This window comes from Lasioglossum baleicum, chromosome 11 (genome assembly GCF_051020765.1).
Source record: "Lasioglossum baleicum chromosome 11, iyLasBale1, whole genome shotgun sequence".
NCBI classification, from domain to species: Eukaryota; Metazoa; Arthropoda; class Insecta; order Hymenoptera; family Halictidae; genus Lasioglossum; species Lasioglossum baleicum.
The window spans coordinates 7,308,586-7,322,559 of NC_134939.1; the positions used below are offsets into that span (position 1 = coordinate 7,308,586).

At 33.4% G+C, this 13,974-nt stretch overlaps 1 protein-coding gene across 3 annotated transcripts; it reads left to right on the forward strand.

Annotated features, from left to right (window-relative positions):
• Window positions 1-112: 112 nt before the first annotated feature.
• Window positions 113-7,338, forward strand: LOC143213752 (uncharacterized). 3 transcript variants are annotated; one of them, XM_076433891.1, is made up of 13 exons: window positions 113-1,337; window positions 1,408-1,495; window positions 1,570-1,660; window positions 1,727-1,789; window positions 2,200-2,374; window positions 2,445-2,532; window positions 2,606-2,732; window positions 2,799-2,921; window positions 3,255-3,434; window positions 3,556-3,714; window positions 4,069-4,240; window positions 6,939-7,109; window positions 7,185-7,338. In XM_076433891.1, exons 1-12 carry the CDS (start codon window positions 1,136-1,138, stop codon window positions 7,064-7,066), a joined length of 1,596 nt encoding a protein of 531 aa, XP_076290006.1. In that variant the 5' UTR covers window positions 113-1,135; the 3' UTR covers window positions 7,067-7,109; window positions 7,185-7,338. The 3 variants fall into 3 exon arrangements, with proteins under 3 accessions (XP_076290006.1, XP_076290007.1, XP_076290008.1); XM_076433892.1 differs by lacking the exon at window positions 4,069-4,240; XM_076433893.1 differs by lacking the exons at window positions 6,939-7,109; window positions 7,185-7,338 and adding an exon at window positions 5,643-6,128.
• The last annotated feature ends 6,636 nt before the right edge of the window (window positions 7,339-13,974 follow it).

The window sequence follows — 13,974 nt, forward strand, 5'->3', positions numbered from 1 at the left end:
GTATTTACACAATTATGTTTGAAATCAAATGAAATATGATTTTTGTTCGTTTGTGTGTACCTAATAGAGTTTGTTTATTCGAAGAAGGGTAAACTTGTCGAAATGTCACTTTCTCATGGATTTTGATGAAATTTAAATATGTTATTAGGTTGGTGCATATGAAATATCCGATTTTTGGCAATGACATTAAACAAACGCAATTTTGTGTACCCAATTTATTCTATCTACAAATTTTGAGATTCTTGATTGTATTACGGTAAAAATAAGATATTATGGTGATTCACGTTTTTCATTTACAAGATTGTTATGTTGCTTTTGTAGTTCTTTTTGTCATCAACGATTAGTGCGTTAATTAATCACCGCATTTTGACCAAAAATAACATAATACTATCGTCAATAAGTTATTTTTCCAGACATTTAAAAGGAACACACGACAGTCGCGTTGATTGACGTTGAAATAAACTTTATTTAAAAGTAAGTTATTTAAAAGAGGTTGCCTTACAATAATAACAAGAATTAATATATTTAGACCTTGCGCGATTCTTATTATAATACGTGCTCTAATAAAGATATTTATTAGATTATTTCTTACGACAGCATCATTATAGCTTCATTAATTGTGAAATAGAAAAATCTAGAACCGGTCGTTTAACAAGTCGCGGTACGTTTGTACCTCAAAGTTTTATATGTATAATAAACCTATAGACTGTAATAGCATTTCTTGATCGAAACGTTTTCTAACAGTTGCATTCTAAAATCGGACATTTCATATGCAACAACCTAATAATATAACAGCCCTATTGTAATTCTCTTCATTATTTTCTACATGTACAAGCCAAGCAAGTGAATGTGTCGAGAACATAGGAATGATAATAGAACGAAAACAAATTAATTTGAATCTGTCGCTAAGACGGCAAAGACACGGACTATTGATGAAAATATTTATGAAAGCCAACGTCGCGCGGTCAAATCGGTTAGAAGAGAACATAAATCCAACAGAGGTGTTGGGTGTACCAGTATCGGTGTCTTCAGTATAGCCGACCTTCGCGGTGGAACGACTCGTTAGTCTATTTCACTGTGTCTCGGGGCACATTTGTATTATTTTGTGAGTGAAGTGTTTTATCGAAAAACGAAGATGTCACTCTCATCATCAAAACCACAGACAAATTTCGAACAACCCATGACACCGTCCGGGTCCTTGCAAAATAATTTGAAGCGTCCAGCCCGGAAATTATTGCAGGAGTATAGAAATTCGGGGAAGGATTCTTGGGACAACATGCATTGTCCGCAATACATTGATTTCACCAACATACCGGACAATGGTGACTCGTTTTTTGGTACGTTCAAGTCCTTTAACATTTCGAATATTGAAAACAATATTGATTATAAAATATTTGACTCGTTTAGGCAAATATAGGCGGATCGTGTGCACTCCGAAAGAGAAAATAATATCTGGATCTTCTACTCACTCGTATAACGAGAACACACAGATCGAGTAAGCATTCGACACGTGATTGTATTTGGAACGTCCCATTTCGACTGTTTTATCATTTTCTCGCATGTTTTTAGATCTTTAAATGCTTCCCCTTTACCTAGAATTAATATTGTTCCGCCGGAGAAAGAAGGGCAAAACGCTGAGGACTTAAACGAGCAAACAATGGTATGCGATTGAATTTTAATTGATCGATCAAATCGTTCACATTAAGGATAAAACCGAACGTTTCAGGAATCGAACGAGCCTAAACATCTTATGGAAGTGAACACATCACAAAAAATTGCCACAAGTACGGTAGGTTGTTCCACGGTCGAGATGAAAACAAACAAGATAACAAAATCTGAACGCATTAAGAAGGTTTTTCGTTATATTTCGTTAAATAATATTCTATATTTCTGACGATAATAATATTTATCTCTGTCATAGTAACATTTCATTTTTATACTTCATAAGCAGACTTTAGATTTTAGAAGAATTTAAAAATACTGTTATGTTATTTTCCACCGATTAAAAACATATTAGAGAAGAAAATAAATATGTATTATTTCACTTCAGCTTGTTGCAATTCAGATAGGAAATGGTTATTTAGCATAACGATCCGTTAATACGTTCTATTCAAACTAAAACCATCAACAACTCCATATTTATACAACAACAAAGTTCCAATAACAAACTTATACATATTTATTGTTTCTTATCAACAGAATTTAGTCTTTCAAGAAAAAGAAAATAATTTTTTGAAGCCTGCAGCCCGCTTCCAGCCCAAAGCGAGACCGCTGCGTAAGTATAGAAATTCGGGGGAGAATGAACAGAACGAAATCTTTGGTCCGCAATTCGTAGAGTTTGCCCATTTTCCCGAGACCGGTGAATTTTCTTTTGGTAAGTTCAAGTCCTTTAACATTTCGAACATTCAAAACAATATCGATTTTAAAATATTTGACTCGTTTAGGCAAACATAAGGTAGTCGTGAGTACTCCGAAAGTGAATGCAGAACCTGGATCTTCTACTCACTCGTATAACGAGAACACACTGATTGAGTAAGCATTCGTATGATTTTATTTGGAACGTCTCTTTCCGCTTGTTTTATTATTTACTCTTGTATCTTTTTAGATCTTTAAATACTCTCTTAGTGTCTGGAATTGATATTGTTCCGCCGGAGAAAGAAGAGCAAAACGCTAAGGACACAAACGAGCAAAGTATGGAACAATCCGTGAACGGCGTAACCGTTATCCAAGTGGTATGTGATTGGAATTTTATTGATCGATCAAATCGTTCACAATAAAGATAAAACCGAACGTTTCAGGAAAAAAACGAGCCTAAAGATCGTATGGAAGTGAACAAACCACTAAACATTGCCACAAGTACGGCTAGGTTCCACGGTCGGGACGAAAACAAACAAGATAACAAACCTGAACGCATTGAGAAGGTTTTTCGTTATTTTTTGTTAAATAATATTCTATATTTCTAACGATAATATAATATTTATCTCTATAATAGTAATATTTCATTTTTGTATTTCATTAGCAGACTTTAGATTTTAGAAGAATTTAAAAATACTGTTATGTTATTTTCCACCGATTAAAAAACATATTAGGGAAGAAAATAAATATCTATTATTTCACTCCAGCTTGTTGCAATCCAGATGGAAAATAGTTATTTAGCATAACGATCCATTAATACGTTCTATTGAAACTAAAACTATCAACAACTTCATATTTATACAATAACAAACTCTATATTTATTGTTTCTTGTCAACAGAATTTAGAGCAAGACAAACATCCGTGGGTGTTCCGAGCAAAGCCACTTCCAAAATATCTAATAGCTCGAAAGATGGAACTTAATAAAAATAACAATATCAGTGCTGAGAAAATGGATTGTGATGACATTGCTAAAAAACAAAAGTTACAATGTCCTGATAAAAACAAAAAGAATACGGAAGTAAGTATATATAATATGCGGTTGAAAGTAATTCTTTTATTCGTGTTTATTGATAGTCGCAAACTTCACATTGCTAATCGTTCAAACATATATAATATTCTTTCTACGTAAAATGATTCAGGTTTGGAAGAGACCACCGTTAGTACCGCGTCCAGCGCAGAAGAATGCATGCAGACCGAAAAGTCCACCTCTTCGAACAAAGGGGCGAGCGGAAGAGAGAAAAAGATTCGATCAGGCTGTGAAAATGAATGAGACGAAAGCACAACTACAGAGGCAAATGGTAATGTAAATATTATGCTAGTAATTATTATTACTACAAGCATAACTTAGGGTTGGCAAGAAAGTTATAATTTCGGTACTTTAAGGTAAAAAAGAGCCCAATTTTTTATTCAAACAATGAACTTTAATGAATAAGATATTTTCCCTTTTGTCCAATGATCTTCTGCCAAAAGGAATAAATAAGAAAATATTTTATTGATTAAAGTTCATCGCTTGAATAAAGAAATTCTGTTTTATTTCACCTTGAAATACCGACAAATTACTTTCTTGCCAACCCAATAATGTTATAATACTCATTATGTTTGCTAAAATAATATTAGTATAAAGCTACAAATTTTTATTACGACAAAAATAGGAGCTGGAGGCAAAGAAGGAGCAAGAAGAGAGAGAAATTGCGCTCCTAAGAAAGCAAACTGTCCACAAAGCACAGCCAATTCGGAAGTACAAGTCATGCGTCCAGACAATCAAAAAACGACTATTGACAGATCCGTTAACACCGAACATATTAAAAAGACGCCGCATAGAAAGTAATAAATAATTTAAATTACTACAATCCAGATCTTAGATTCTGGAACCTAGGATCTCATTGTTAGTTTTGAAAGCTCCTGCTTTCCTGTAACCTTTCTAGATTCCAATTTTATATCATGACATATTATATTAGGTTTTACATTAGGTTTTAAATGATATAACACTGAAATGAAAAAATCATATAAGCATATGAGCAATCATATAAATATCGTTCAATAGATATCTGCCTAAATATGGCAACAATTTAGTAATTTATTTCTTATGAGAAAATGGATTGCGACGTCATTGGTAAAAAAGAAAAGTTACAAAGTTCTAACACAAAATAAGAAGATAATATAGTCGTATAAAGCTACAAATTTTTATGATGAAAAAAAATAGGAGCTTGAGGAGAAAAAGAAGGTGGATGAGAAAGATAGTGCGGTACTTAGAAAACAAACTGTCCATAAGGTATAGCTGATTCGGAAGTACAAATCAGACATCCCAAAGATTCAAAAACGACTATTGATCAATCCGCAAACCCTGAAGACATTAAAAGGACGCCGCGTAGATTCAAATAAATAATTAAAATTACTACAATTCTAATCTTAGATCCTGGAACCTTGGATCTTAGTTTTGAGAGCAGGAAGGTTCACATTTTATATCATGACACGAATAGTAGTATTTCATTAGGTTTTAAATGATATATGACACTGATGAAAAAATTTGTACATAATATTTTGATGAAAATAAATTATTTTTGATGAAGAAAATAATTTTGACAAATAAATTAAAATTTTCTTTCTGAATATACATTATATTAACGTGGGTATGGGTTCTATTCCATGCTAAACCTGGGTACGCTCTCTCTGCCTATACCAGTGCTTCCCAAACTTTTTTTATTTCTGGCACTTTACGGCAAATGAAAAAATTGCGGCGCGTCTATTATATATATGAATATATTTTAGTAGCTAATTATTTTAATGATTTATATTGAGAATATTATTTCATATTTTACACACTTTTGATATAATTTTCATGTAGATTATAATAGATATAATTTTCATAGATTTTGTCTAAATTGACAAAAGTGGGAGCAAAAAAGACCCTGGGACCATAGCTGGGACATTGTATATTGTAAAGTAAAAGTTTGGCTAAAATGATGTGCCTCGGTCACCCTGCATAATTTTGCAAGTCAACCTTTCGATGTGTGAGGGTGTGTGAGGGTCTCGCCGATTTTGATGGTAAGGGGAACAGAAAAATAAGTACATTGGATATCTACATGATATGACTATGAGGATGTCTACTATGACATATCCAAATATCATTAAAATCGGTGGGGACATCGAAAGGTTCACCATTTTGCAAAAAGGAATGTATAATATCTGTATGTCACACAAATAATAATTTACCAAAAATTCTTAGCATGCTCGTCTCGTCTCGTGGCCTACTCGTGGACACTTCCGGTGCTTTCCCGCCAATCAGTGAGCAGATATTGACTAAGTTTTCTCGCGTATGCGCGGCGATTTCAGCATCAGTAAAGTTATAACTCCTGATAAAATATATAGGGTACCTTGACAACGTTGTAAAATTTTAAAAAATTGTTAAGATTTTATTGTGACAAATAAATGTATATTCTGTAACCTATGGGACACTGGGACACTCGTTTCGTTTCATTTCGTCACCGACGAGGTATAAGGATAGGCCAATGTATTTTTGCGGCCCACTTTTGTGGGGTCATGTAACCCTATTACCATTTTCATTTCGCCTATTTGCATGCAAACGAAGAAATCCAGCACGCGAAACAACGACACAGAACAGAAATAGATTTATTTATTTGTTCGTGGCACGAAGATTCTGGCACTCGTCTAAATCGCGTGAAATGAAAACGGTAATGGGGTTATGTGGGCAGCAAAAATAAATTTTTTTAAATTTTCATTGGATGATAAGTCTATCCAGATTGATCCAGATACCTAAATAGTCGGTGGTATCCAGTGGTATCGGTCTATCGGTGTCGTATCGCGTCTCTTGTGGTCTCTTGTGGTCTCTTGTCCGCAGCTTGTCCTGCAGTCTTTTTGTCCGAAACAGATTGTTGCGGTACTTTCCCGCCAATATCGTTACCCCACTACCTTTTCCTCGGTAGATATGTTACCCGCGGTTACCCGTTACAGTTTTGGATGCGCATGCGTGAGAAATCTTGCACAATATATCGCACTGTCTGTTCAGCACTGGCGCGAGGCGAGCAGCCGAACCAGCGAACAAACTGTCCAATATGCCATCACTGCTCAGTAACATCAGAGGTCAAAGAGACATAATTCATCACAAACTGTTGCGAACGTCGAAGAAGGGTCATTCTTTTTATACGTGAAGTTTACTTTTGCATTAACTAACATCGATTTATTTTATGAGTGTGCCTATTGTACCTAACAGACAATGTCTTACCAATTATTATATCAACAATTCAATTATCGCAGAAGTACAACATTAAGTAAAACATTACAAGTAAGTTTCAGTGAACTAATTCAGAGTATGTCTTATACATATGTAGATAAAGCTGTCCAATGTCAGGTTACAGTTCTCAGTGAACACTGGATAACTGTAGAACAGATTATACATAATAATAGCGCATAATCATACGATTGTGTATATTAAAATTTTTAATTCCTATGTGAACTGGACATATTTTCCAAACGATTGTATAACCCATTGTTTTCATTTCAGGGCTTCAGAGCAAGAGGTACTACATCAGGCCAATGGTATTCTCTAAGCAAGAAGTATTACATCAGTCCACTGGTGTACTGTATTGCTTGGCAAAATTTATTGGAGACAGGTGGTCAGCTTATGGATAATCCTTTAGAGTATTATGATTTCATACAAGAACAATATGAAGAGGTAAATATTCCATTGAAATTGTACTAGGAATTATTGATAATAGTATAACATTGCAACATGTTTTTAAACTTGTAGGATTCTGATGATGTAGAAAATTACAGTTCGGATAGTAAGAGTATTGTTAAGAAAAGGCCTAAGAATAAAAGAAAAGCAAATAAAAAAATAAATGTGAACAAGCGAAAAATATAAATGTTGCAGAAGTTCTCGCTTAGGTGTGACAGAAAATGATCTCACTTGAGTGGAAACTCTTTTGAGAAGATGTATATATTTTGATCCGAATCTTAAGTTGACATTAAATTGTGCAGACGGTTTACATTGTCAAAGACACATTCCAAGTGAAAGTTATATACACAATGCTGCCTATGTGTTGAATACCGATTTCATACCGAATCATGTAAAAAATTGACTCTTGTTTGCATTATGTGGTGAGCTATAGAGCATGCATGGCCAGAAAGAAACAGGATGGAGTAAATACAGCACTTTCTCAAATGGGTGGGCAACCCTTACGTTACCATCGCATGTGTTAGACATCTACATCTACATTTTTCTTGTGCCCACTGTTGGTGGTCATTGGACCATCATCTCAATATGCTCAGTTCCACTATCCAAGGTAATTATTTTGATATATATTTTACCGCTCGAAAGTATGTGGACACTTGTGAAATGTGTAATAGCAACACCTAAAAGTTACTTAAGCATCTAAATTAGTAACTAAAATCGATCTTTATTACTTTCTTATGGAATATCTAAAGTTTTAAGTTAAAAACTATCTATGTGGAAACTTATACCAATACATATTAGTCTAAGATTAAATACGAGATTCGTCGTCGTATCCACCGCGATTAAATATTACCGCTTGCACTAATCGCGGCAATCTTTCTATTAGTTTTGTTATTCTATTAGCACTTTATTATTAGTATTTGTATCGAAAAATTCTCTGAATTTGCTCTGCACCTTAGAAATGGAACAAAGTGAATCTTGAAATCCTTTAAAGCACAGAGACTGTTCCACTAGATTTGGTATTTGTGGATAGAAATTACATTATTGCATTCTCATTATATATAATTTGCACATAAAAATAAATTCTATTGTGCTATGATAACACAATATGTATACATAATAATAATTACAAGTGACAAAATTCTTCTAAATATTTTTCCTTCTAACTTAAACCACGTTTTGTAGAGCAAAAGAAAGTGCCTCCGGATACTTTTGAGCGATAGTGTATAATATGTATATAAATTGTGATTTTACAAATTTCACAATGGTTTTAATGTGATTGCAGTTTGAATGCGTTATGGAAGTACATTCGTATTAACGAGTCGAGAAACGTGCCTGAGAAAAGTACAGATAATCGTAGTATTAGAAGGAGAAGACTAGAAGTATAGTATTATATATATACTTTAATATACCCCCATAATTTTAGCTATATTTTTATAAGATGTGACCTATTAACTTAATTTTAGAAGAATTTTCAACGAGTACATTATATGTACGATAATTTTTATTTATTCATCAAAAATCATTTATCTTCATCAAAATATTTTGTACAAACTTTTTCATTTTAGTGTCATATATTATTTAACACCTAATGAAATACTACTATTCGCGTCATGATATAAAATGTGAACCGCCCTGTTTTCGAAATTAAGATCCAAGGTTCCAGGATCTAAGATTAGAATTGTAGTAATTTTAATTATTTATTTGAATCTCTACGCGGCGTCCTTTTAATGTCTTTGGGGTTTTCGGATCGGTCAATAGTCGTTTTTGAATCTTCGGGACATCTGATTTGTACTTCTGAATCGGCTACACCTTATGGACAGTTTGTTTTCTTAGTAGCGCACTTTCTTTCTCTTCTGCCTTCTTTTTCTCCTCAAGCTCCTATTTTTTTTCATCATAAAAATTTGTAGCTTTATACAACTATATTATCTTCTTATTTTGTGTTAGAACTTTGTAACTTTTCTTTTTTACCAATGACGTCGCAATCCATTTTCTCATAAGAAATAAATTACTAAATTGTTGCAATATTTAGGCAGATATCTATTGAACGATATTTATATGATTGCTCATATGCTTATATGATCTCTTCATTTCAGTGTTATATCATTTAAACCCTAATGTAAAACCTAATATAGTATGTCATGATATAAAATGGGAATCTAGAAAGATTATAGGAAAGCAGGAGCTTTCAAAACTAACAATAAGATCCTAGGCTCCAGAATCTAAGATCTGGATTGTAGTAATTTAAATTATTTATGACTTTCTATGCGGCGCCTTTTTAATGTGTTCGGTGTTATCGGATCTGTCAATAGTCGTTTTTTGATCGTCGGGACGCATGATTTGTATTTCCGAATTGGCTGTGCCTTGTGGACAGTTTGCTTTCTTAGGAGCGCAATTTCTCTCTCTTCTTGCTCCTTCTTTGCCTCGAGCTCCTATTTTTGTCGTAATAAAAACTTGTAGCTTTATACGACTATATTATCTTCTTATTTTATGTTAGAACTTTGTAACTTTTTCTTTTTTACCAATGACATCGCAATCCATTTTCTCATAAGAAACAAATCACTAAATTGTCGCAATATTTATACAAATTGTAGTCAACCATTGTTGGTTTTTGGAAAGCAATGTAATTTTATAATAAAAAGGCAGATACCTATTGAACGATATGTCTTTGATTGCTCTCCCTTCTAAAGCTAGGCTTCATCTGACCGAGTACCGTAACTCATCGAAATATTTGAAACCAAGTCGCTCATGTTGGCACGCGGACTCGTGATGTGATCCTCCTGGTACCGAAGCCTGTTGCCTGTTGGTGTGTGTGCCCAACTGACCGTCTGACCGAGTCGGACAGACTGACTGAATTGAATGAGCGCGCTCACCGAACTCAGGTGCGCAAAATGTGCAACTTTCCCCACCGTAAATAAATTTATTAATTCTGCTTGTTTAACAATTATAAGAATTCCCTTTGCTAATGATGCTGTCGAGCACCCTCATGGCTATCTTACCACTTAATTTTTTTTAGTAAAAATGGCTAATAGTACTTGAGATACAGAGTAACTTTTATGGACTTTTTTGTCCAGGTTTCAGGGGGCTTTCTCTCTAAGAGTACCATTTCGATGTCGCGCTCAATGTTACCGATAATTTGCAGATTTAGGCGTATTCGTAAGAACTGAATATTCCGTACACTTCATTTTTACTATCGACAAGTATCTCGTCGGATCAGTCCACAATATTAGTTCCGACTGATACGGTAGGATGTGATACAGAAATGATAAGGGATGATAAGGGATGATAGTGATGATAGGCACCGACGAGATACTAGTACCACCGACCAAATCTTATGGAAGATCGAGTCACATATATATATATATTTGGGTTTGTCCCCGCTGGTCCCCGCCGAATCATATTAAATACACGTAATGCGAATGGAGTATAAAAATTTTTATTTGTGCTAATAAATGCTCCAAAATTGTGTTTTATCGGTAACATTGGGTGTTGACACTGAATGGTCACCGACGAGATCTCGTCGGTGGAATGGTAACGGAGTATCTCGTCGGTGGTAACGGGGTGTTAGCACACCGATACCGACGAAAATGGGGTGCTAGCAACCCGATACCGACGGACACCAAAATGCATTGGGTGCCAGCACCGACGAGATACTATCACCGACGAGATATAGATATATATATCCTATATCTCGTCTGTGATAGTATTTCGTCGGTGGTGTTTTATTCCTATATCTCGTTGGTGGTGTTCTATTCCTATATCTCGTCGGTGATATTGCCCTCATACGGGTTATTTAATTCAGATGTTTCACCGCTAGATGGATATAGCGTTTCCACCCCCGTGGAAAAAGGATTTTTCAAAAAACCGTAACTAGAGCTGTGATCATGAGAATATGCAATACGGTTTCGATGCGTAGGAACACGAGGAATAGTTTCAGACGAAAATGAATAAATTTCATCTTCTAATTGCTAAGATATGTAACTTTTTCTATTTTAATGTTACTCGTTGTCACCAATAGATAGCGCCGCCATTCACGAAAATCTTTTGTCCGTAGATAACGTTCCTCTACTACTTTGAGCAGTTTGTCACAATTATGAATGGCGTTAAATGCAGATTTTACATTGCCAGTATTTACATTGCGTCCTACGAGCAAAGCGGTACATTCTTAATAAGAATTTAAACAATACTTTTTTATGGGTTCAATTTTCATTATAGTTAACGTAATTTAATAATAACGTTACGCGTTGCAGATGTCACGAAATGTTAAGGAGACTTTTGGGTACATACACGAGCGGGCAATGAAAATACATTAAATATTAGATTAAGAACGTGAAACAAAAGATATATGGATCGTTTCACAGAGCTGGGGAAGATAGTATTTTAAATAGTAAATAATAAATAATTCTATTTATTTTGAAGTATTTGTACAACTTTAAAAATAAAATATTTTGTTTGATGCAGTCATTTTTGAAAATAGTATTTCTTTTGAGGAATATTGGAGATATTTGTATTTTGTTATTATTTTCAATTTCAATTTTAAATATTATTGCTGAAAATAATGGTTAAATCGTTTCTTAACGATAAGATAGACTGTATGTTTATACGGTTCCTCAGAGTATTATAACAATGCAAAAAGTAAAATATTTTATTTCGTGTTTCAGATTGTTAAAATAGAGATATTTTATTTTGAGGTTCAGATTGTTAAAATAGAAATATTTTATTTTCGGAATTGTATATCTTATTTAATATACTATTTTCTTTAAGCAAAATAAAATCTAAAGTATTAAATTTAAAGTATTTGAAATATTTGTTTCGCCAAATAATGCGCATCTTTGAGTGGTTTATATATGATTTCTATTTTCTATACTTCGTCTCAATCCTAATATTTGAACTTACCGGTACTATTGGGAATGCGCGATTTCGCGTTTTGCGAATTTTATAGTACCAACATTTGCAAAAAGCGAGTAAATGGAACACGAATGATTCGTATACCATCTACATTGTAAGAGCGCAACATTTGGCAATTATTATATGTTTAAATTAACTTATAGGCTTAGCTGAACAAATATTTATATTTTTGCAAAGCGTGTATTATAAAAATGATGTACGGAATCATGAGATGAAATTTTATTTGGAGGAAAAAATGTAGGAAAATTTTGGCAACGTCTTCATCAAAATCTCTACTTTTCTTTACAAATTTGAATTTGCAGGAAAATAATGAGTTTTCTATGAATAATTTTCTTTTAAGGATTTTGCGCACTGCTTTTTTACTGGTTTCAAAATGACTTCTCAGCTAATTATAGAGTTCGCGCTGTTTACTATCTTTTTATAAAAAAGTTATGAAGATTTATGTAGGCTTCGTAATTGAAAAAATGATTATGTGGTTTCAAGAATCTTCGTAACGACCTACCAATAATTTCCAAATTTAGAATGAATAGAAATAGAGTATTCTACATTCTTTCTTTGCGTATAGTACCCATCTGATCATTTTGCTTTTTAAATTCCGTCTTGCATGCAATCGGTATCTCGTCGCCTTAAAAAGTTAGACGAAATTCAAAAGCTTGGTCCCTCATGACCAAACGGAGAAATCAAGAGACGTAAAATTGATACATGCTTGCTTTCTCGGTTTAAAAGCAAGAGTTTCCTGCAGAAAATCAGAACGCGCGACGAAAATGGGTCCTCCATGACAAACAAAGACAATCATGGCACAGCCCCGGAGGACCGTCTCCAAGGCATAGCCTAATATTTACGACCAAGAAGTTTTGTTGTCATTTGAAAGGAGGACGGATATAAAAAATTAATTACAATAAACAACATTTAGCTATTTCTATTTTTATGCTTTTGATACAACAAATTTTAATCATGAATATATTATATAGAGATAGTTTGCTTTTTTTCGTCGTGAATTTATACGTTCTTATAAATTCACAATTTTACTGTTTATTTTCCGATGTTTTTCTGGAATAGTAACATTTCATTTTTCAATTTCATAAATAGACAGAGGATTTTATCCCTTTATGGTTCAAATGGTGTAATTCCAAAAAGTAAAAACATTAGAAAAACTTAGAAATACCTATATACATTATTTTCAACCGATTAAAGATATTAAGGAAGAAAATAAATATCTATTCCACTTCAGTTTGATGCAATTTAGATGGAAAATTATTATTTAGCATGAAGATCCCTTTATACGTTCTATTCAAACTCAAAACTTTCAAAAACTCCATATTTTATACCGAGCCTATTACAAAGTCCCCCAACTTGAACAACTCCGATTTCAAATCCCAATCCATTTCTTTAACACTAGGCTTATCTTACCGATCAAAATGACGGGTTCTAATATTTTATTATTTAGATTGTGAAGATGCATCCATGGGAAATGATTCACTAACGATAAATGTATTTCTTTGTGTATGTATTCTAAAAAAAATGGCTAAAACAATCATTTCTAGTGCTCCGTATATTCCCAGATACAGTGTGTTCAGTGATAGAAACAAGTTCGAATCATACCTCTGGGCGTGTTACAAAATTTTTAAGTAACATTATTTTTAAATTACTTCTTAAAGTTGTTATTATTTCTAGAATTGATTTACAAATATATTATTCGAAATAAATTTTGCCCAGGTCTGTTTCGAATACTGTCGACAGATACTTCAACAGCATTATTCTTTCAAATTATCAGTTCTACAGTTTATGATTTTCCCAATTTGAATAGCTTGTAAGATACTTATCAATTGAAATACATTATTGTCAAGTACTAAAGAGCATATAATTTCTAGAATGAATTTAAATATTATATTATATATATATTCGAAATAAATTTCACCCATGTCTAGTTCGAATATTGTCGACAGACACTTTAACA

What these genes read in the sequence shown, in the direction of transcription:
- LOC143213752 (XM_076433891.1), top strand. Translation starts at nt 1,136, where the DNA reads ATGTCACTCTCATCATCAAAACCACAGACAAATTTCGAACAACCCATG. An exon ending in GACCGGTGAATTTTCTTTTG is followed by an intron (nt 2,375 to 2,444) that starts GTAAGTTCAAGT and finishes TGACTCGTTTAG; the next exon opens with GCAAACATAAGGTAGTCGTG. An exon ending in AAAAAGACGCCGCATAGAAA is followed by an intron (nt 4,241 to 6,938) that starts GTAATAAATAAT and finishes TTTTCATTTCAG; the next exon opens with GGCTTCAGAGCAAGAGGTAC.